We start from the raw sequence: 23,748 nt of genomic DNA, 5'->3' as shown, positions 1-23,748 counted from the left end.
CATCCCACTACACAAGTGTGTTTAAAGCCAGACGTTCCCTCTTCCTGCATTTTTAATTGAAAACGACCACAGCGACCTCAATTAAAGGAATCCTATGAAACACTTGAGTCGGTAATCGTCGGATGACTGGCAGAGTTAGCCGGCTGGTGTGACCGAGCGGTTCTAGGCGCTTCAGTCTGGAGCCGCGCGACCTCTACGGTCGCAGTTTCGAATCCTGCCTCGTGCATGGATGTGTGTGATGTCCTTAGGTTGGTTAGGTTTAAGTAGTTCTAAGTTCTAGGGGACTGATGACCTCAGATGTTTAGTTCCATAGAGCTCAGAGACAGGCTGACAGAGTTACTACTATAATATTGTTTATCCCTCATAAGCGCATTTATATCGCTCATATCCGCTGCATTATGAATAGTGGAGCTAGAAAAATGGAGACATTGTATGTCATCACAATAAAATATTAGTATTTACCTTGCGTATTCCCCTTCCAAGTAGTCGATAAGGTAGGTATGAAGCGGAATCCTGTGCTATATTCTAAGAAACAGCCTCTGGGAGGGAGTGGCTATGGATTATGGTGTGGTAGACTGTAACAATTGTTAATCAGTTCGAAAACGAGGAGACAGTCTATCGTAAAAGAAGAGAAAAGAGAACCGAAGAAAGAATAAGAAGACGCCACCAAAAAAACGCAACCATTTGGCACTTCACTGGGATTAACTGGTATATTATGGGTGTCTGTTGTATACGGCGTACCAGGGTGTGCGTGCTATCACCCATTTCTGAGCAACTCTTTCACGAGCAGAAAATAAGTCTGAGCTTGAAAGACGAAGTAGTGGTAGTTTAGCGTCAAGAATCAGCAGCGTATATGGTCTTTGCAAGTACTAGAACTGTCTGCCCGTGCCGTCGTATCGCACCCTGACAATTCTCGTCTGAGTGCTGCGCAGGACAGAGGCATCGTCCATAAGTGATGCCATAGGGATTCAGTTAATAATACCATGCACCGACTGTGATGCACTGCATAGAAAATTAGTACAACGCTCAGCATGGAGTACGTACTATTATCTCGGTGTCTATCTAAAGCATGATGCAAGCTGAGGAGCTCTTCAGCATGGATGCTCTTCACGTTTACTGACAAAACATCAGTAGTAGTTTTACTGTAATCATTATGAATAGATACTCATCATTCTTTCGGTATTTATAGGCTTAAAGACACTTTTGCTTAAGGATGACTTACTTCAAACATCCCTGTTTGAATTTTGCGTTCCTTATTCGTTATCCTGATGATAACTGCTCCTGATTTCTCTTCAGCAGCAGTTCGAAACGAAGTAGCACAGTATATATTCGCTGGTGTCAATTTTTATACAGCTTTTTTAGTCCACTTTTCGGCTAATTCTTGGTTTAACGTTATTTATAGCAGACGAAGCCTCTCCTCGGATACTGACGTTTTGCAATGAAAGCTAAGCCGTTCTTTCATTTGTGTTCCCCTGTTTCGGACGACGCCAAAGATACTAATCGCAAGAGAAACAGTTTCAAGGTCTGTGATGACGAAAAGATGTATTACTTTGTCACAATGTATGCAGTATGTTCACTGGAGGCGCTCCAGACATGTGGACTGCGTTATGATGACCTACCTTTTTCAGTTTTCAATGTGTTTACTACAGAAAAGCAGAATTAATTGTGACAGTTACTGATTTATGATGTTCAATCTGCACCCAGAGGATATGAGTATTGTTAGTAACTACGCTGTAGTTCTGAAACGCGAATAAACCTATTGACATAATTTTGGTATTAAGGCCCTCAGGCCTTTCAGACAGAAGAGGTGCTCACTTCCACGTCAGGCTTGAGAGTGCCTGGTGAAACGAATTCTTCGTGCTCATAGTACAACTTAAACTAGGTAGAAACATAGAATATGTTTGGCAACGGTGTGACTGCCGAATTACTTCATTGATTACATATAAATATGCTGACAAATTCACTTGATATTTCCTTGTGAGTTTGATTGAATACTCTGAGCTAATTTGTTTAAAGGTGTGACATCGGTGTATCAATGATTCAAATGACTCTGAGCACTATGGGACTCAACTGCTGAGGTCATTAGTCCCCTAGAACTTAGAACTAGTTAAACCTAACTAACCTAAGGACATCACAAACATCCATGCCCGAGGCAGGATTCGAACCTGCGACCGTAGCGGTCTTGCGGTTCCAGACTGCAGCGCCTTTAACCGCACGGCCACTTCGGCCGGCGACATCGGTGTATCACTATATGCTTCTGAGTCTAGGGAGGTAATTCCACGAGGAAACTGCAACCAGTCTCGACCTTTACGTTGCAGTTTATCACATCTATCTACCACTGAGACAATAAGGTAGAAACACTCACAGCAGTGTTTCTACATTACCTACGTGTATGCTTGTGAATCGAGTGCTACTTTGGGTGACGTTACAAGTCTCGTTGAAGGCCAGTTTTTTAGCCGTTTCGTGTCAGATCTGCAGGCAGTCAGATTGCATATCAATAAATAAATTATAAAAGTGAAATACCAAATTTGCGTACTCTTTCAGTGGGACGTGTGACAGCAAATAAACACAGACCCTTTTTGACGTCCTGTATAATACACTCCTGGAAATGGAAAAAAGAACACATTGACACCGGTGTGTCAGACCCACCATACTTGCTCCGGACAGTGCGAGAGGGCTGTACAAGCAATGATCACACGCACGGCACAGCGGACACACCAGGAATCGCGGTGTTGGCCGTCGAATGGCGCTAGCTGCGCAGCATTTGTGCACCGCCGCCGTCAGTGTCAGCCAGTTTGCCGTGGCATACGGAGCTCCATCGCAGTCTTTAACACTGGTAGCATGCCGCGACAGCGTGGACGTGAACCGTATGTGCAGTTGACGGACTTTGAGCGAGGGCGTATAGTGGGCATGCGGGAGGCCGGGTGGACGTACCGCCGAATTACTCAACACGTGGGGCGTGAGGTCTCCACAGTACATCGATGTTGTCGCCAGTGGTCGGCGGAAGGTGCATGTGCCCGTCGACCTGGGACCGGATCGCAGCGACACACGGATGCACGCCAAGACCGTAGGATCCTACGCAGTGCCGTAGGGGACCGCACCGCCACTTCCCAGCAAATTAGGGACACTGTTGCTCCTGGGGTATCGGCGAGGACCATTCGCAACCGTCTCCATGAAGCTGGGCTACAGTCCCGCACACCGTTAGGCCGTCTTCCGCTCACGCCCCAACATCGTGCAACCCGCCTCCAGTCGTGTCGCGACAGGCGTGAATGGAGGGACGAATGGAGACGTGTCGTCTTCAGCGATGAGAGTCGCTTCTGCCTTGGTGCCAATGATGGTCGTATGCGTGTTAGGCGCCGTGCAGGTGAGCGCCACAATCAGGACTGCATACGACCGAGGCACACAGGGCCAACACCCGGCATCATGGTGTGGGGAGCAATCTCCTACACTGGCCGTACACCACTGGTGATCGTCGAGGGGACACTGAATAGTGCACGGTACATCCAAACCGTCATCGAACCCATCGTTCTACCATTCCTAGACTGGCAAGGGAACTTGCAGTTCCAACAGGACAATGCACGTCCGCATGTATCCCGTGCCACCCAACGTGCTCTAGAAGGTGTAAGTCAACTGCCCTGGCCAGCAAGATCTCCGGATCTGTCCCCCATTGAGCATGTTTGGGACTGGATGAAGCGTCGTTTCACGCGGTCTGCACGTCCAGCACGAACGCTGGTCCAGCTGAGGCGCCAGGTGGAAATGGCATGGCAAGCCGTTCCACAGGACTATATCCAGCATCTCTACGATCGTCTCCATGGGAGAATAGCAGCCTGCATTGCTGCGAAAGGTGGATATACACTGTACTAGTGCCGACATTGTGCATGCTCTGTTGCCTGTGTCTATGTGCCTGTGGTTCTGTCAGTGTGATCATGTGATGTATCTGACCCCAGGAATGTGTCAATAAAGTTTCCCCTTCCTGGGACAATGAATTCACGGTGTTCTTATTTCAATTTCCAGGAGTGTATCTTATTTTTTCATGCTCGCTCATGTTACAGAACTTTCTCTTTTATTAAAACAGACTTTCGTCGTAAGGTTCCCAAGGTAATCTTAATTATAGTTCTTAGTTGTTGGCAACAAACACCAGCTGGGATAGACACGACACTGGGGTTTCGTGGTGCACAACATCCTTCTAGAAGCACGAGCTGCAAAATATTATCTTCACACTGCCCTTTGCTCGAAGAGATGTCTTTTCTTACAGCTCAGCCATCAATGTCCTCATAAGAAGTTAACATAAAGTCGCCCATAACAATACTGTATAGGATTTCTCAATGAGCGAAATGATGACGCCCTGGCTAAAATGCAGAAATATTCATCCTTTTGAGTTTTGGTGGTTTCAGTTAGAGATAGTTGTACTCCACCACTCGACTTCCCGACCTATTGAACGCAAATGGTGTACTGCCGTTAAGGGTCGCGGTTCATCACATATGTCAGTTATCGAGACTTCCTGAATGTAGAAAATGAGTCATGACGGAACGAACGAAGTTTCTTGAAGCTGTAAAATCCTTTGCTGACGTGTTTTGCTCAAAAGCTCTCGCTCCACACACAGAGTGCAAGTATTCCGAGCTGCCTTGCTGCCATCACACCTCTGTTAAACCCAGGGCAGACAATAATGTATGTTGAAAATGTTCGACATTTTCCACTTGCTACTCTATTTTACAACCCTTGAACAACGTTCATAAATTTCGAGCATTAATAATCCAAAATGTAACTGCAAGATAAAAGACTTCAGATTAGAAGATGCCACTTGAAGAACACAATTATAGCGCCGCGTTCACCTGGTCGTACGACGCCTCTCGAAATTCGCAGTAGCCGGTTCCCGGGGGCCGCTGTAGGGCGAGGAAATACCAGAGCTTAAACTTGGTCTTGACACCGCCGCGACCTGTGTGGCGTAATTGTTGTGGAGAATTCTGGTATTACGGGTGGATCACGAAGTGAATGGAAGTACTTTTGAGCTGCATCCGACTTCTTTTTCAGACAGCCAAAATGCGATTTAAAGAACAACTAATGGAGTGGATTCGATCTCTCGACTTTGAGGTTACATTGCGCGATGTTTAACACTAGCCAACAAGCTTTTCCAGCTTTGCATTCTCTCGAGTAAAGGGCAACACTTCCTCCACATATTTTCGCACTCTGCAGTGTTAACAGATCGTGCATATCACCGGACAGAATTCTGTGGTGGGATTTGCTTTATTGGCCACCATAAGTAAACGACTCAAGACTTAACATCTCTGCAGCAGCCGGCGGGCGATCAGTTTATTTTGTCTAAGACTGTACGTACGCAAGACCACTGCTGCCATCCCTCATGTACAGTGGCTAGATTCCTGCTAAGTTTTTCTGCAGTATCGTAGCCCTATTACACGACGACCTTTAAACACTGCAAGGTGCTGATAATACTGTAATTATTGTCTTCGAGGTATTTTTGTCTAATATCAACACACCACGTGTGTTTAAAGCAAACCTGATTTGCATATTCTTAGAGGTATTACTAGTGCCACTCTTATGCGACTGGCACGAAATTTGAATATACATCACCTTTCAAACGTAGGACACGGCTAGCAATTTTCGTTTATGTCGCACAACACCTACTTGATGTTCAGATTTTTTTCCGTCATTGTGCAGGGTGTTACAAAAAGGTACTGCCAAAATTTCAGGAAACATTCCTCACACACAAATAAAGAAAAGATGTTATGTGGACATGTGTCCGGAAATGCTTAATTTCCATGTTAGAGCTCATTTTAGTTTCGTTCTTCTACCTACGCTCAATGGAGCACGTTACCATGATTTCATACGGGATACTCTACCTGTGCTGCTAGAACATGTGCCTTTACAAGTACGACACAACATGTGGTTCATGCACGATGGAGCTCCTGCACATTTCAGTCGAAGTGTTCGTACGCTTCTCAACTACAGATTCGGTGACCGGTGGATTGATAGAGGCGGACCATTTCCATGGTCTCCACGCTCTCCTGAGCTCAACCTTCTTGACTTTCATTTATGGGGGCATTTGAAAGCTCTTGTCTACGCAACCCCGGTACCATATGTAGAGACTCTTCGTGTTCGTATTGTGGACGGCTGTGATACAATACGCCATTCTCCAGGGCTTCATCAGCGCATTAGGGATTCCATGCGACGGAGGGTGGATGCATGTATCCTCGCTAACGGAGGACATTTTGAACATTTCCTGTAACAAAGTGTTTGAAGTCACGCTGGTACGTTCAGTTGCTGTGTGTTTCCATTCCATGATTAATGTGATTTGAAGAGAAGTAATAAAATGAGCTCTAACATGGAAAGTAAGCGTTTCCGGACACATGCCCACATAACATATTTTCTTTCTTTGTGTGTGAGGAATGTTTCCTGAAAGTTTGGCCGTACCTTTTTGTAACACCCTGTATAATGACTTCGCAACTGTCGAAATTGTATTTTCTGTGATCAGGCAATTTTTCGAATGATGATGTTAAAGTTCACAGATGTTGAAAGACTGTTGTTTTGTATTATTTTCTGATTTTTCATGTTTATATTTTGGAAAAATATGATAAAAGCGATATGTATTTCTTGTCTCGGATGTGTCACTATTTAAAGAGCGTACAACTGAAACAACAAAGAAGTTATTTGGGTAGAAAATAGTCCCTCACAAAAACAGGCATCATATGTTCTCATACATTCGTGCAGTTCCGCGTCCTGATACGGAAAGGCGTTGAGGTCAGAGCAGTACACAACGCTTGCCTACGCTGTCCCAACTATCTCTCTGCTGTTGTCGCAGCAATTTCCCTCACACGAAACATGCTTGTAAAATACGTTGGTCAGTCCTGCTTATCAGTAGCAATTAGCCAGGTGTATAGAGCGTAGTGCTCTGCAAAAGCCATCCAGTGTACCTGCGTGCACGACGGTGGAAGCAGACCTCATTATGGAAGAATACAAGGTATTTTGGTTCTCTGAGGCAATGGTCGAACTGACCTGCCGAGTTCCTCAGTCGACCATAACGTTTCTTATATACTAAACAGTTATCCCTTTACTATCATTAGTAGTACTTCGGCCACGTTTACTTTTGCTATATTCTCTTCGAAAATAAATGTGTCTTACTTGCTGGAGCTGGTTTTCAGAGACTTCTCTTTCTCTACTAATATTACACAAATATCAAAATCTGTCATGCTAGGGGAAACTGATTTGAACAAACGTTCGCCGTCAGCGTTGTATTTTTCAGTGGCTGTTTCTAGCAGGATCAGAACAGAAAACGCCTCGCGCCGTTGTAGCAGTTATTTTTGAAGCATGTCGCTGAACGTGTTAGTTGAACTACAAGTACTTCATGCAAAATTCTTTCCACTATAAATAGCAATCGAATCCTAAAAACAATTTTTTTTTAAATTGAGTACGGTAACTTACATAAAACTCAACAAGAAGGAGAGATACCAGGATTCTGCCATTGTGAATGTGTCGATTTTCAGGCCGCAGCTGTACACAACATCATTAATGAAAATACGAAGTTTGAAGATATAATAGAAGAACTGGGGAGTGATGGAAAGTTCCAGTTACAAATGAATATCATTTTCAATTTCATCGCAATATTATTTTCAACAATGTCTTCATACGCCAAGATAATTGCTCTGACAGTACCTGAACACTGGTGCCACGTTCCAGGAAGAGAATCTACAAATTTAACAGTTGAAATGTGGAAGAATCTCACAATTCCAAAGTAAGTGATTAACACATTTTATTTAGTTAAACGTTTGTACCTACTACATAGCAAAAAGCTGGACTTGAATGATTTAACAGTATACAATGTTTTATAAACTTCTTGGATACATTAATGATTCAGCGGCAGAATTACACATTAAAACATAAGAGGGGCCAGCAAAGTGTTTTCCACTGAGATGAGAAACGGAGGTGTCTCGAATGAGAGGTACATTGAGGACTGTAAAACGTATGATGACAATATTTCTTTGACGAACTTGTGACAAGACTGTTAAAATTAAAGACATAAATAAAGCGAAATGCTCTATTCAGTTTTGTTTGAAATTAAGTAGGAAGTGGAAACGCTGTTTCAAGCAAAAGAATCGGTTGAAAAGCTAACGATGTTGTATTAAAATCCTAATTGGGACTGGGAAGGGGAAGGCTCAGTGCAGGCTACATTCGATATTAAATACGCTTGCTGAAATCTTACTGATAATTTCATTCTGTAGGGTACAGCGAAAAATATAAATTAAGCATATGAGCAATTCGAAGATTTTAGTTAGAACCAATGTGTAAACACTGAAGCCGATAAAGCAATAAATTGAATCCTTCTATTTTCGGCATTATGTTTTCCTTCTATAACTGAACGTACGCTGTTTCAGTAAATATTGTTAAATTATAGCTACAAATTGATACTGAAAGTTAAATTTCAGTCTCAATGTTCGTTTTGGTATTTTTGCTAAGATGAGTTCGGGAGTCTTTGAAAAGGCCATTTGGGGTATGGACTTCATCGAAAGGGCGAAACGTCTTTTAATTTCCTATTATCATCTGAATCTTAGATTCTACAACAGGCTGCTTTCGACATTTAGTGTATTGGTTGGTTAACTAGTTATAAGTTCTATGTATCGTTTGCACACTTGATTGTAATGTTGAGGAACAAGTCATTTTACATTCATATTATCGATTTATATGTAAATATGGTTACATGTCGAACATTAAATTGTGTTTTTTTATACATACGTCAATGAGTAATTCCCACCCAACACTTTTTACACATCACACAAACAGAAATTTTTATACGGCATAGAAGGACTTAACAAGAATAAAATTCAGCGATTTGTTCTCAAATTTAACTGTTCTGTTTCTCAGAAATTTTTTTTCGTTGGTAAGTGACCAAAACTTTTCCTGGCAGCGTTTTGCATCCCTTTTTATGCCAAAGACAATCTTAATGTGGAATAAAGGATGTCATTGTTTCGTCTGACGTTTCAATGATCATATTTTTTGTACTGTATGGATTATTCACAATAAACGTCTTGAAGGAAAAATTATACTATGAGGCAGGAATCAAAAAGGACTTCCTATTATTCTTGCAGCATGTTTGTGAGTAATGAAAACATTCTATTTTGAAGATGCGTTACCCCAGAACATTGTTCCATACAATATTAGTTAATAAAAATAAATGGAATACTCTAACTTACTGATTTGTCTCTCCCTAAGTTTTGCAATAATGCGAACTGCAAATGTGGCTGAACTTCATTGTTTTAAAGGTTCAAAAACTTTTTATTCAGTTTAAATTCTCATCAAAGTGGAAACCTAAAACTTTTATGCTTCCACCCTAGTCATGTTTTCCTCACTATGTTTTACATTTATCACTCGTGCAGAAACTGCAGACGTGCAGAACTAAATATACTGTGTATTTTTAAAACCGAGAGAAAGACCATTTGTAGAAAACCACTCATTAGTTATCATTTCTTCTTATGCTGTAGGTATGTTTCTATTGATTACTTACAAATGTCATCTCCAAAAATAACTAATCATGTTTGTTGTATATACAATTTTCTTAATTTCAGAAATGAAAATGGGTGAGACAACCATGTGACTAGATTTTACATGGGTTGCACATACTGTTGAATACCTTATCTCTATTTTCTCTACTACATTAATGAAACAATTATTAAACATACCTGCTACCTGTGACTGATACTTTAAAGACTTTCTATTGAAGTCAATAGTTATATTCTTATGTGAGCTTTTGTTACGTCTCTCGTTTTGCCACATTATATACAGGCTTTAGCACGTCGAAGGCATTACTGACTTCTGACATAATGTGTCATACCTGACTTCCAATGACTCTTCTCAGCAATTCTGAGTAGTTTTCATAGTTTGCAACTGCTGTAAGAGCTTTATTTGCTGCTGCCAATACGTACATTTTCGTATTTCTTTCACAAGATACTATAATACTTCTTGTGATCAATGGATTTTTAAAAGTCTGTTTAACTGTTCTTTTCATTAATTTACGAAGGCGGTTCTTTCAGATAATGATATGAATTTATCATGGAACAGATTAAACTTTACATCAACATTTGGTTCGCTTTTAAATTCATCCCCGGTCGTCTCTTGTGAACTATTCTAACAAATGTTTGTCCTGGAGACATTAATTATTCTGACTTCTACTGAGGGGAACATGTACTATAAGGTACAGTCTTATTTATACTAACTCATACTAACTCATGATCAGAGAACGCATTTGTTAGTGGGTATACACTTATTCTCTTACTTTGGGTTTAATCAAAGAAAACATTATCGATCTGAGTGCGTAAAATTTAGTAAATAAAATTGTAGGATCGAAATAAAGTTTCCAGATCATTTCTGGTGTCAGAATCTGTAGATTGAAATCGCCACCGACTATTAACTGCTTGTCGTTGTCTGACAGATAAAACAGTAAGGAATCTATCTACTTAATAAGTAGTTCAGAATTTCCCAGTTGGGTTCTACGTACAGTTACATTCAAAACTTATCTGTTCTTCAGTATCAAATAAGAAGAACAAGCTTCTTTACCTTGTTCTCTATAAAGCCTATTTGCTTCAACGTTTTAAAATTTGTGCTATATCCTTATATACGTAACAACTACACTTTTTCTCATATTAATAGAGTATAATACAGTACAATGCTTTATACACATCTCTTTTGAGTTCTTTACGTATTCTTGTACAATTTAGGATATATTCAATGTGTACCTCGTACTTTTAGTTTCTTGTGACCGTTTTTCCGAAAAAAATTTGTGATTTAACCAATGTCTGAGTTTATTCTCCGGTTTACGGGAGATCGGTAACGCTGGAAACTAATACAACGTGTGTCATGTGTTCCAAATTAAATGGCAATGCGAGAGCAGCAGGAGGAGCAAAAAACAAAGTAATGAAACTTTGATGAAATCAGGTCATATAATTGTTACTGTGTATCTGTCTTATTGAGAACATGCATTATAGCTTTCAGTCCGTATGGACACCCAGTTCGCACCCATCACCATCCCGTTTGACGCTGTTCAGTTGCCAACCGGTGAGTGTTGTTTGCGGTGTATTTGGGCTTGATTCAGTTCAGTGGTTATGTAGTCATTCCTATGAAACTAAAAAGTTGGAGCTAGTTTCAGTTTTTACTGGAGATCGGTAACGTTTTCCTTACTTTAATGACACAGTGTACCACACAGAAACATCATCTCACGTAATACACTACTGGCCAAAAATTGCTAAAATGGCTCTGAGCACTATGGGACTCAACTGTTGAGGTAATCAGTTCCCTAGAACTTAGAACTACTTAAACCTAACTAACCTAAGCACATCACACACATCCATGCCCGAGGCAGGATTCGAACCTGCGACCGTAGCGGTCACGCGGTTCCCGACTGTAGCGCCCAGAACCGCTCGTCTACTCCGGCCGGCTAAAACTGCTACACCACGAAGATGACGTGCTACAGACGCGAAATTTAACCGACAGGAAGAAGATGCCGTGATAAGCAAATGATTAGCTTTTCAGAGCATTCACGCAAGGTTGGCGCGGTGGCGACACCTACAACGTGCTGACACGAGGAATGTTTCCAACCGATTTCTCATACACAAACAGCAGTTGACCGGCGTTGCCTGCTGAAACGTCGTTGTGATGCCTCGTGCATGGAGGAGAAATGCGTACCATCACGTTTCCGACTTTGATAAAGATCGGATTGTAGCTTATCTCGATTGCGGTTTATCGTATCGCGACATTGCTGCTCGCGTTGGTCGAGGTCCAATGACTGTTAGCAGAATATGGAATCGGTGGGTTCAGGAGGGTAATACGGAACGCCGTGCTGGATCCCAACGGCCTCGTATCACTAGCAGTCGAGACGACAGGCATCTTATCCGCATGTCTGTAACGGATCGTGCAGCCACGTCTCGATCCCTGAGTCAACTCATGGGGACGTTTGCAAGACAACAACCATCTGCACGAACAGTTCGACAACGTTTGCCGCAGCATGGACTATCAGCTCCGAGACCAGGCTGCGGTTACCCTTGACGCTGCATCGCAGACAGGAGCGCCTGCGATGGTGTACTCAACGACGAACCTGGGTGCACGAATGGCAAAACGTCATTTTTTCGGATGAATCCAGGTTCTGTTTACAGCATCATGATGGTCGCACCCGTGTTTGGCGACATCGCGGTGAACGCACATTGGAAACGTGTATTCGTCATCGCCATACTGGCGTTTCAGCCGGCATGATGGTATGGGGTGCCATTGGTTACTCGTCTCGGTCACCTCTTGTTCGCATTGACGGCACTTTGAACAGTGGAAATTACATTTCAGATGTGTTACGACCCGTGGCTCTACTCTTCATTCGATCCCTGTGAAACCCTACATTTCAGCAGGATAATGCACGACCGCATGTTGCAGGTCCTGTACGCGCCCTTCCGGATACAGAAAATGTTCGACTGCTGCCCTGGCCAGTACATTCTCCAGATCTCTCACCAACTGAAAACGTCTGGTCAATGGTGACCGAGCAACTGGCTCGTCACAATACGCCAGTCAGTACTCTTGATGAACTGTGGTATCGTGTTGAAGCTGCATGTGCATCTGTACCTGTACACGCCATCCAAGCTTTGTTTGACTCGATGCCCAGGCGTATCAAGGCCGTTATTACGGCCAGAGGTGATTGTTCTGGGTACTGATTTCTCAGGATCTATGCACCCAAATTGCGTGAAAATGTAATTACACGTCAGTTCTAGTATAATATATTTGTCCAATGAATATCCGTTTATCATCTGCATTTCTTATTGGTGTAGCAATTTTAATGGCCAGTTGTGTATGAACCGCCCCAACAAGTCTCACTCGCTTCCACAACGGATTCGTTAATCTCTCGTGTCGTTGGGCCTCTAAGCTCACTGGCGAAATTAAAAAACAAAATTTTATTAGTTGAAAAGAAAAGAGATGAATTTTGAAATTCGTAAACGGGCGAAGGTGAGTGCCGATTCAGTTTAATTTAGTGCAGGTCGTACAACGATTTAGGGGAGAAATTAGCTGTGGGAAGGCATGGAAGAAAAATCTGTGAGCACTGTGGCACGTGAGTAGAAGAAACTGTTACGTTGTACAAATACATTGCATAGTAGACGAAAACTAGAACACTTTCTCGACAATAGTGAACTGTATGGTCCACGATCTTAGGTAAACAATTGAGGGGGCAAGCAGAATAATTTAGTCAAGCCAAGCACACCAACATAAGGGGTCTGGTCAAAACATGTACGTAACTGTTTCTCGAATATCATCTTGCAACAGTTCTTGTACAAGAGGCCAGGTTGTAATAAATAGCCAACAATCAGACAGAACTCACAAATTTAGGCCAAAAAATGCAACTTCTTTTCTGCCTTGTGCCGACTGTTCACTACTGCTACCCAAAAGACGATATCGTTAAATGGTTCCGATGGCTCTGAGCACTATGGGACTCAACATCTGAGATCATCAGTCCAATAGAACTTAGAACTACTTAAACCTAACCTAGCCTAAGGACATCACACACAGCCACGCCCGAGGCAGGATTCGAACCTGCGATCGTAGCGGTCGCGCGGTTCCAGACTGAAGCGCCTAGAACCGGACGGCAACACGATATTGTTATCCCGGGCACAATTTTGCTGGATGGAAAGGGAATGTCTGTAATATTCCTTGCCATGGGGAAACCTTGAGAATGAATGTAGACGACGAATGCACAGAGGAAACTTGTGGGGAGCGAACTGTGGCAATGGGTAGCGCACTCTGTAACCATTAGCGTTATTGTAGAATCAAAGAGAAATGTGTCGGTAACAGAACTGAAGGTTCAAAACATTATGACCACTGCTCGCCGCGAGGAGGTAGGGAAAGTTGGTAAACGGAGCAGAGACGAGTTAGGAATCGTTCTAGTGGCGATGCGGGACACAAAATGGTTCAAATGGCTCTGAGCACTATGGGACTTAACATCTGAGGTCAACAGTCCCCTAGAACTTAGAACTACTTAAATCTAACTAACCTAAGGACATCACACACATCCATGCCCGAGGCAGGATTCGAACCTGCGACCGTAGCAGTCCCGCGGTTCCGGACTGCAGCGCCTAGAACCGCACGGCCACCGCGGCCGGCTGCGGGACACGAATGTAGACATCCACCAGTATAAAAGATATTGAGAAACGACTGATTTTTGCTCGTCGACTGCGAATGAGCATTTAGCAGATGGAGAAGCTGGTGGGCTGTTCGCGTTCTGTCGAGAACATCTACGGAAAGTAGTTGGAGGACGGTGAAATCATCCACGAAAGTGGAAGTCGGAAGCTTGCTACCTGTGTAAAGCAGGATAGACGGTGATCTGTGGCAGATGGAACGACAGATTATAATTATGGTGCAGGTATAAGTTTTTCGGAGGACACATTTCAGCACACATCGCTGAACATGTGGCTCCAGAGCAGATGACAACTACGTGGTCCCATGTCTACCTGACGACATCTTCAACTACAGTAGGAGTGGACAACGGATCATTGGTACTGCACCAACGGTGAATGTGAACGTGTCGCTGGAAAATGAGTCACGTTCCTTGTTACACCACGCCCTTGGTAGTGTCCGGGCACGCTGAGGCGAATGGTTGCACGTAGACCGCGGTGTGCGAGCAGAGCAGTATTGTGTCATGGGGGTATTAACATGTGTTTCAGTGGAATCTGTAGCAGTAATCAATGGCACCATGACAGTTGTGGACTATGCCAACGTTATTGCGGACCACCTGCATCCCTTCGACTTTCCAGCAGGATAACTTTCGATTTCACAAAACCAGAATCGTTCGATATTGTTCTGAAGAGCATGAAGGCGAGCTCACGTTGGTGTCTTGACGATCACACTCGCACAATCTGAACCCAATGGAAAACATCTGTGACCCTGTCGGAAGCGACCACACACTGACAAACCAACGGCTCCTAATGTACCGGAACAGCATGACATACGAGGGGCGTTTGAAAAGCCCGTGCAAAGTCCGAGAGATGGCACCACCGGCGCGTATCGAGGTCATGTTTAGTTAGTAGCATCTTTGGAAAGAACGCACCCCAAGTTTCAGCCGTATTAGTCTATTTCTTTGTGTTTGGCATTCGTGTGAATCTAGAAAGTCGAGTGATTGTCAACAAATGGACGAAAAAGGATTCCGTGTGGTGATTAAACATTACTTGATGGAAGGCAAAACACCTCGGGAGACTAAAGAGAAGCTTGATAAAGATTACAGTGACTCTGAACCTTCGATTAGAACAGTTTATAAGTGGTTTCAAAATTTCCGGAGTGGCCATATCACAAGCGATGCTGAACGTTCTGGACGCTCTATGATATGGTGATGGATGACGGAAGAGTTAAGGTGCATGAGATTGCTAGTGCTGTGGGCATCTCGAATGAACGGGTACATAATATTTTGCATAAACATTTGGACATGAGAAAGCTATCCGCAAGATGGGTTCCGCGATTTCTCACGCTTGACCAAAAATGGAATCGTGTGAAGTATTGCAAGGATGGTTTGCAGCTCTTCAGGAAGAATCTGAAGGACTTTAAGCGTCGTTTCGTCGCTGTAGATGGGATGAAACATGGATACATTACTATACTCCTGAGACCAAACAGCAATCTAAACAATGGGTTACCAACGGAGAATCTGCACCAAAAAAGGCGAAGACCATTCCTTCGGCCGGAAAGGTCATGGCGACTGTCTTTTGGGATTCGCAAGGGATAATCCTCATCGACTATCTGAAAAAGGGTAAAACTATTACAGGTGAATATGATTCATCGTAATTGGACCGTCTTAAAACCGAGCTGCAAGAAATATGCCGGCAATTGGACCGCAAGAAAGTCTTTCCTCATCAAGACAATGCATCAGCACACACCTCAGCAGTTGTGGTAGCAAAGTTATTGTAAATAGGATTAAAATTCGTTTTACATCCCCCATGTTCTCCAGACTTGGCTCTCTCGGACTACTATTTGTTCCCCAGTTTGAAGAAATGGCTGGCGGTACAAAGATTTTATTCAAACGAGGAGGTGATCGCAGCAACTAATAGCTATTTTGCAGACTTGAACAATTCCTGTTATTCGGAAGGGGTCAACAAATTAAAACAGGGTTGGAAGAAGTGTATACGTCTTAAAGGAGACTATGTCGAAAAATAAAAGAGGTTTACCCAAAACATGTAGGTAGTTTTTATTTTTGCACGGACTTTTCAAACGCCCCTCGTATGAGCTGAAATATGGCGCCACACACCTCCGGAATCCTACCAAGTACAGTAGTTGGCAAATGCACACCAAGCAGAAATGCTTTGCCTTGCAAAGATGGATCAGCTCAGTATTAATCAGCTGTTCATAACTTCTGGCTCCTCAGTGTATAATTGAATGTAAGAGACAATCTTCCACATGGATGAGCCTACACAAAGATCATTGGTTATGCGGACTCAGACTCAAAGAAGATACATTTAGCGTTCTAGTTATTCTTATCGTATTGCTTCCTGTTCCTATAAGGCGATCCAGCAGTAACGCTTGTTGAGTACTGCTTTTAGTGACAACGCATTACAGTTGTATCAAATAAAACTTTTCAGTTTCACTCATAGTTATTTTCCGAAGTTATTCTCACGACGCGTTTCAGGCTGCATGCTACTTTCAAGTGCCTAATTATTATTTATACACTGCCCAGTCACATTAACGTGCCACCTACCAAAAGCCTGAACGGCCACCTTTTGCAATGCAGACCGCTGCCGGACATGCAGGAAGAGAATCATTGAGGTACTGGAAGGTACCGAAAGGGACGTGGAGCCATGCCGACTCCAGCGCCATGGCCAGCTGTGCATCCATGCCGTGAACAGCCCGATCGAGGGGGTCCTATAAATTTTCTGTTGGGTTTTAAAATGTTCAAATGTGTGTGAATTCCTAAGGGAGCAAACTGCTGAGGTCATAGGTCCCTAGACTTACACACTACTTAAATTAACTTATGCTGAGAACAAAACACACACACGCACACACACACACACACACACACACACACACACATGCCCGAGGGAGGACTTGAACCTCCGGCGGGAGGGGCCGCGCAATTTGTGACGCAGCGCCTTTAACCGCGCGGCCACACAGCAGGGCGGCTGGGTTTTAATCCGGGGAGTTTCCTGGCCAGGAGAATACGGTAAACTCATCTTGGTTCTTTTCGAACCATGCACGTACACTGCAAGCTGTGTCCTGCCGATAGATACCATCGCGCCGAGAAAAACAAACTGCACGTTGCGGTGGACATAGCCCCCAAAGAGAGGTGCACACTAGTGATGATCCGTTGTGCCTTCCAGAATGACAAGATCGCTCAGGAAATGCCACGAAAATGTTCCTCAGATCAGAACGCTCCTTCCTCCAGCCTGGATCCTTCTGACGATTGTTGCAGAGTGTTTGCTTTTTGTCCGATGGAGCATAAAACGCGATTCTTCTGAAGAGGCCAACTGTCCCCACATAGTGGATATCCTGTTGAGGTATTGGCGCGGAAATTCCACCCTTCGAAGCCAATTAACAGCAGTCAGTATGGGGGTACGAACCATGCGCCTGCTGTAGAGGCCCATACGCGGCAACGTTCTCTATACGGTCGTTGGGGAGACTCTGTTGATAGGCCCTTGGCTCATCTGGGCAGTCAGTTGCTCAACAGTTGCACGTCTGTTCACCCATACACATCTCCGCAGCAGTCGTTCAGTCCTGTTATTTACAGCCAGTGCTGCAGCACAGTTTCCTCGGCCACAGTGTCCTCTGCGCCGGTTTTTGGAAAGAATCATTTTGCCGTGCAGGGTATACTTTAACTATGAAGCCACTTAAACATTTCCCAGACTTAGCCGTTTGGGATGTGCTCCCATCCCACGCTTGCCCTGAAACGCAATTATCTTGCCCTTTTGAACGTCAGATAAATTGATCCGTTTCCACATTACGGCAACGTCTGGACTCTTTTTCCGCGTCTCCTCGACACGCTTTATATAACCTCCACTGCCAGTGCTGCCACCAGCCGTCTGCGAGTGTTTATGGCACGTTGACATTGAACAACTGGACCGTGTAAGTCAGTTGGCATATTACAGTTATTTGTTTTTTTTTTGACTGCGGTGTTTTTGTTTTCTATTTCTCTCGGTATACCAGTGAGGTTATCTCCTGAAATTTTGTCACAGTTATTTTCCAAAGTTTATTGGCACGACCCTTTTTAGGCTGTCCACTGCCCAGCATTCGGTATGTTGCATATTCAAAAATTCTCAAGGATATTTTTAATTACATGTTGTGTGGATATGTCATTATCTGGCACACAGATGATAAGAACATACACAATACTATTGTTCACACTTTGTCATACAGTTGGCGACAGTGGAGTACGTAGAGTGTGCAAAAGATTCATCAAGTGTAAGTTAATAAATATTTCAATTGCTAAGATATCACCCTATGAATAGAGAAATTTTTGTGTAGGTACAATATGCATCATGGCACATGTTTTACAGATCCGTTATTCAGTATTTATTGTCTCATTCAGTGTTACTTAGTTTGTTAATGGGACAGTCACTAGTTAACTGTATTGTTTTGGATAAAGGTAATTAACCACTTCTTCCACCAAAAAAATTAAAAAAAAAACAATACACTTCAGAAGCAGTTATAATTAACAAGTGGTATATAAATAATCTGATGGTGGCAGCATTCTGTCGGAACCACGCTGTGCCAATAAACACTGGAAGTTAGTAGTATAGGCTTCAGAAGATAATTTTAACCATGATTTATGTAATGTTACTACTGAAGTGTTTGATGTTCGATAGGGAGGGGACGGGGGAGGAGTAGCCAAGTGTGCGAAGGGAGCAAAGGACAGATGCATTGTCATTTGATACTGAATGTTACCATAGTAGCGTACTTTTCTTTAAAGTCTTTCAGAAGAAAATGCAGTTGTCTCACTTTCGCTCTCTCAAGCTCTTACCTGTAACAGTTTCGCGAACAAGTTGCGAGGCTAAGGGAGATAATAGCTCCATTTTGGAAAATTTTCCGTTTCAGTTCTTTCCTTTACTGGTGATATTGTAAGAAAAAAAGTAATGTGTTAGAGTGTAGCTGCAAATGTCAAACAGAAAATATTCGAGAAGTCTCCAGTAAACCACAACTATGCAGTGATTGATTGTGTAGCTTATATACAGGGTGTTCGGAAATTCCCGTTACAAACCTCGAGGACTTGTAGAAGGAAGTGAGTCAATGATATTCTGAATTGGAACCCATGTCCTGAAACATACCGTTTGCGTGCTACAACCATTTGAAAACATGTTGCTGGAACAACCAGTTTTACATGTAGTTGATGAGGCGTGACTCAGTACTTAACCTGTTTTACAATTCCCTTATTAATAGGCAAAGAAATTGCTCGTATTCTCTTGACGGTTTCTCTTCAACGTGATGCAGTACGGCTTCTTCCAATTTGGATATGGGGCATTTCCTCGGAGAACCAAAGTCACGCCTCCTGACGGTGAAGTTACGCCTTTCTCGAAGCAGTTGCGTGATTGTGGCGAAAAGATTATGCGATTGAGTCAGACATTGCGGAGAACGATCTTGATAAAGGCGACGAGCAGCTCTTCCATTACCATGAGCTTCGCCATTCAGGATCATGTGGGAGTATTCTGCAAACCATGACTCAACCATGTTGCTTTGACACTGACAGACGCACATTGGAGACAGGTATTTCACTTTTTAAGCTTTTACCCATTTACTTAGCAAGCTAAATAAAGTTGGTCGCTTTCGGCTGCCTTTGAAACTTTGTAAATACGGCCCAGCTGAAACTTTTTAAATGCGATTCTACTATTGCAACTGAATGAACGTGATGCATCTGTGGCGTTTTACTGGGAAACTATATAACTTTTAAATTACTATTACAGATTCTGATCTACAATAGCCTTAGCTACCCTACAAAAAATGTTCGAATGTGTGTGAAATTTTATGGGACTTAACTGCTAAGGTCATCAGTCCCTAAGCTTACACACTACCTAACCTACATTACCCTAAGGACAAACACACACACCCATGCCCGAGGGAGGACTCGAACCTCCGCCGGGACCAACCGCACAGCCCATGACTGCAGCGCCCCTAGACCGCTCGGCTAATCCCTCGCGGCTAGGCTCGAGCCAAGTCAGAGAGATAGGATAGACGTCAGATAATACCGACAGATCCGACGTAACCAGCCCCGACTATGGCTACCCTGTTGTACACCTATCTAGCAAACACTTTTTCGAACTGCTGTAGCACGGAAATTGAACGTTTCCGGAGATGGGTTCCTAATCAGAATATTATGTACTCGCTCGCCTCTATAAATCCCAGATGTTTGTAATGGGAATTTCCGAACATCCTGTGAAATGAATTTACTCTCTGAGAACAGTTTCACATATATCCTGGCAGACCTCCATATTATTTCAGTGTGGTGAAAGGATTGAGGGGGAGGGAGGAGATCAGTATTTAATGTCCCGACAACAACGAGATCATTAGAGATAGAGCTCAAGCTCCGCTTATCGAAGAACGGGGGAAGAAATTGGCCACTCCCTTTCAAAGGAACCATCCCAGCATTGGCCTGAAGCGATTTAGGGAGTCACGAAAACCCAAAATCAGGAATGGCAGAACACCGATTTGAAGCATCGGCCTCCCGAATGCGAGTCCAGATTGGTCATTTGAAGCGTCGTCCTCCCGAACGTGGGTCCATCTTGGTCACTTGCTTTGCGTGTTCAGAAACGTAAAACTGGGTACTTTATAAAGTGCAAAGACGTATTACACTATGGTTAAAATATCAATGAGTCTCAAGTGGAATCAATCAACACATACAAACACCTAGGTATAAAAATTCGTGGGAATATGAAATGGAATGATCACAAAGGTTCAGTCGCAGGTAACGCTGGTCACAGAGTTCAGTTAATTTATGGGATACTGGGAAAATGCAGTCAATCTACAAAGGAGATGTCCTACAAATCATTCGTCTGACCTATCGGGATCTATACCAAATAGGGAAAACGGGACATAGTGAACATATACAAAGAGCAACAGAACGATTAGAGGTTTGTTTGAGTCATGCGATAGTATTGGGGATTGCTTAAAAACCTGAACTGGCAGGCGCATGAAGATGGATGTCAAGTATCCTGCAGAAAACTTCTTACAAAGTTTCAAGAACTGGTATCAAGTGAAGAATACCTTATCGCTTCCGTACGGACCGCGTAAGACAGGTTTAGTCTAATTAAAGAGCACGCACAGAGGTATTTAGGCAATCATTCTTCTCGTGCTCCATACCTCTAGGGAATGGGAAGAAATTCTGACCTGTCGTACGTTAGAAGTGCCCACAGCCGTACTACCCTCAGTGCTCTGCAAAATATTTATATTTTTGTAGAGCATAAATATAGATCCTATAACATGGATATACTTCACTAAATTACATGGGGGTAACCAAAAAGTTTCTGTTTTAGGGCGTCGTTGTGGATTGTAACCACCTATGGCAACGTGAACTACGGCGACCTTATTACCAATGCATGCAAACTGTCTAAAGCCACCGTTGTGGAATGGTGGGCCAAGTTCCGCGGTGGTCGTGATTCGTCACGAGACGCCGGTCGATCAGGGAGGCCAGCTTCAACTGGAAGACTTCCACGGCAGACATTCGAGCATCCCCCTCCCCTCTCTATAATCATGATTTCTCCCCTTGCGAATATCACGCCCTAGGTCCCTTGAAAGAGGCCGCCAGTTCTTGTCGGACCAGGATGTGCAGCTGGCAGTTACGAACTTCTTCAAGCAGCAGGACACGGTCTTCTACCAAAGGTGTATCTTCAACCTGGTGCGTCTATGGAATGATTGCCTCAATGCCCAGGACTATTCTGCCTGATTGACACGCCGATTCTGGAATGTACGGCTCTCAAACGGCATCATTTTGATCACCCCTGATAGTAAAGCGAATGTATAAAATCGGAAAGCACTGCCATCAGTGTACTAAATGAACGAGACACATTTGCGAAGGACTGTAAGATATTATTAAGATTCCTAGTTGTGTAAACTGTTATTTAGAAGAAGAAAATATAGTATTAATAGGAAACATCCCAGAAATAATGTAATTATTGCGAGTTTTTATTTACACAATACATTATGCTCGGAATAAATGTTCTATACAGGGTTTAGCTAAAAGGTATTGCCGACTTTTAAGGAAATATTCCTCAAATACAGAGGAATAAAATGTATTATGTGGACATGGGTCCGGAAACGCTTTATTTCCATATTAGAGCTAATTTTCTACTTCTCTTCATAATCACATTAATCATGAGAAACACACAGAAGCAGAAAGTACAGCATTATATGAAATGCTTCCTTTCGCCCATATGAAATATTCAAAATACTTTCTTGGTTACGTTTGGTTAGAACGTACAGTAAGTTGTAATTCTTAGGTCCACCGCCAGGCTTTAATGTTTGAATGGAACGAAGGCAATGACATTATGCGACTGATTTTATTGCTTGTGCTGACATGTGACTGACGTCTTTGTTCTAATACCATCAAGCTGCCTGCATAATTCATGGAATAAAGCAATTACAACAAACGTCCCATCGTGAACTTGACAGTTACTTCACTGAAGAGCCAAAGAAACTGGTACACCCGCCTAATATCGCGTAGGGCCCGTGCGAGCATGCAGAAGTGCCGCGACAAGATGTGGCATGGACTCGACTAATGTCTGAAGTAGTGATGGATGGAACTGACACCATGAATCCTGCAGGGCTGTCCATAAATCAGTAAGAGTAAGAGGGGGTGGAGATCTCAGGTGAAAAGCACGTTGCAAGGCATCCCAGATATGCTCAATAAAGTTCATGTCTGGGGAGTTTGGAGACCAGCGGAAGTGTTTAAACTCAGAAGAGTGTTCCTAGAGCCACTCTGTAGCAATTCAGGACTTTGTCGCATTGTCCTGCTGGAATTGCCCAAGTCGGTTGGGATCCGCAATCGAGATGAATGGATGCAGGTGATCAGACAGGATGCTTACGTACGTGTCACCTGTTAGAGTCGTATGTAGACGTATCAGTGTCCCATACCACTCAAATTGCACGCCCCACACCATTACGGAGTCTCCACCAGCTTGAACAGTACCCTGCTGGCATGCAGGGTCGATGGATCATGAGATTATCTCCATAAACGCACACGTCCATCCACTCGATTCAATTTGAAGCGAGACACGTACGACCAGGCAACATGTTTCCAGTCATCGACAGTGTAATGTCGGTGCTGACGTATACAGGCGAAGCGTAAAGCTATGTGTCGTGCAGACATCAAGGGTACACGAGTGGTCCTTCGGCTCCGAAAGCCCATAGCGATAATGTTTCGTTGAATGGTTCGCACGCTGACACTTGCTGATGGCCCAGCATTGATATCTGCAGCAATTTGCGGAAGGGTTACAGTCCTGTCACGCTGAACAATTCTCTTCAGTCGTCGTTGGTCCCGTTCCAGCAGTATCTTTTTCCGGGCGCAGCGATGTCGGAGATTTGATGTTTTACTGGATTCCTGATATTGACGGTACACTTATGAAATGGTCGTACGGGAAAATCCCCAGTTGATCACTACCTCGGAGATGATGTGTCCCATCGCTCGTGCGCCTGCTATAACACCACGTTCAAACTTTATTCTTGATAACCTGCTATTGTAGCAGCAGTAACCGATCTAACAACTGTGCCAGACACGTGTTGTCTTACATAGCCGTTGCCGATCGCAGCGGCGTA

General features: G+C 43.4%; 1 protein-coding gene across 1 annotated transcript in view; it reads left to right on the top strand.

The window, feature by feature from the left end:
- The first annotated feature begins 6,885 nt into the window (after positions 1-6,885).
- Positions 6,886-23,748, top strand: part of LOC126176345 (uncharacterized) — a 137,624-nt gene continuing 120,761 nt past the window's right edge. The window contains exons 1-2 of the mRNA XM_049923497.1: positions 6,886-6,976; positions 7,500-7,747. Coding sequence (XP_049779454.1) covers positions 6,962-6,976; positions 7,500-7,747 — 263 coding nt within the window. The 5' untranslated portion in view covers positions 6,886-6,961. The remainder of the gene's footprint in view (positions 6,977-7,499; positions 7,748-23,748) is intronic.

The sequence above is a fragment of the Schistocerca cancellata genome, chromosome 3 (assembly GCF_023864275.1).
Source record: "Schistocerca cancellata isolate TAMUIC-IGC-003103 chromosome 3, iqSchCanc2.1, whole genome shotgun sequence".
In the NCBI taxonomy this organism is placed as follows: Eukaryota; Metazoa; Arthropoda; class Insecta; order Orthoptera; family Acrididae; genus Schistocerca; species Schistocerca cancellata.
The sequence above is the reverse complement of the archived record's forward strand: the minus strand, read 5'-3'. Positions and strand labels throughout refer to the sequence as shown.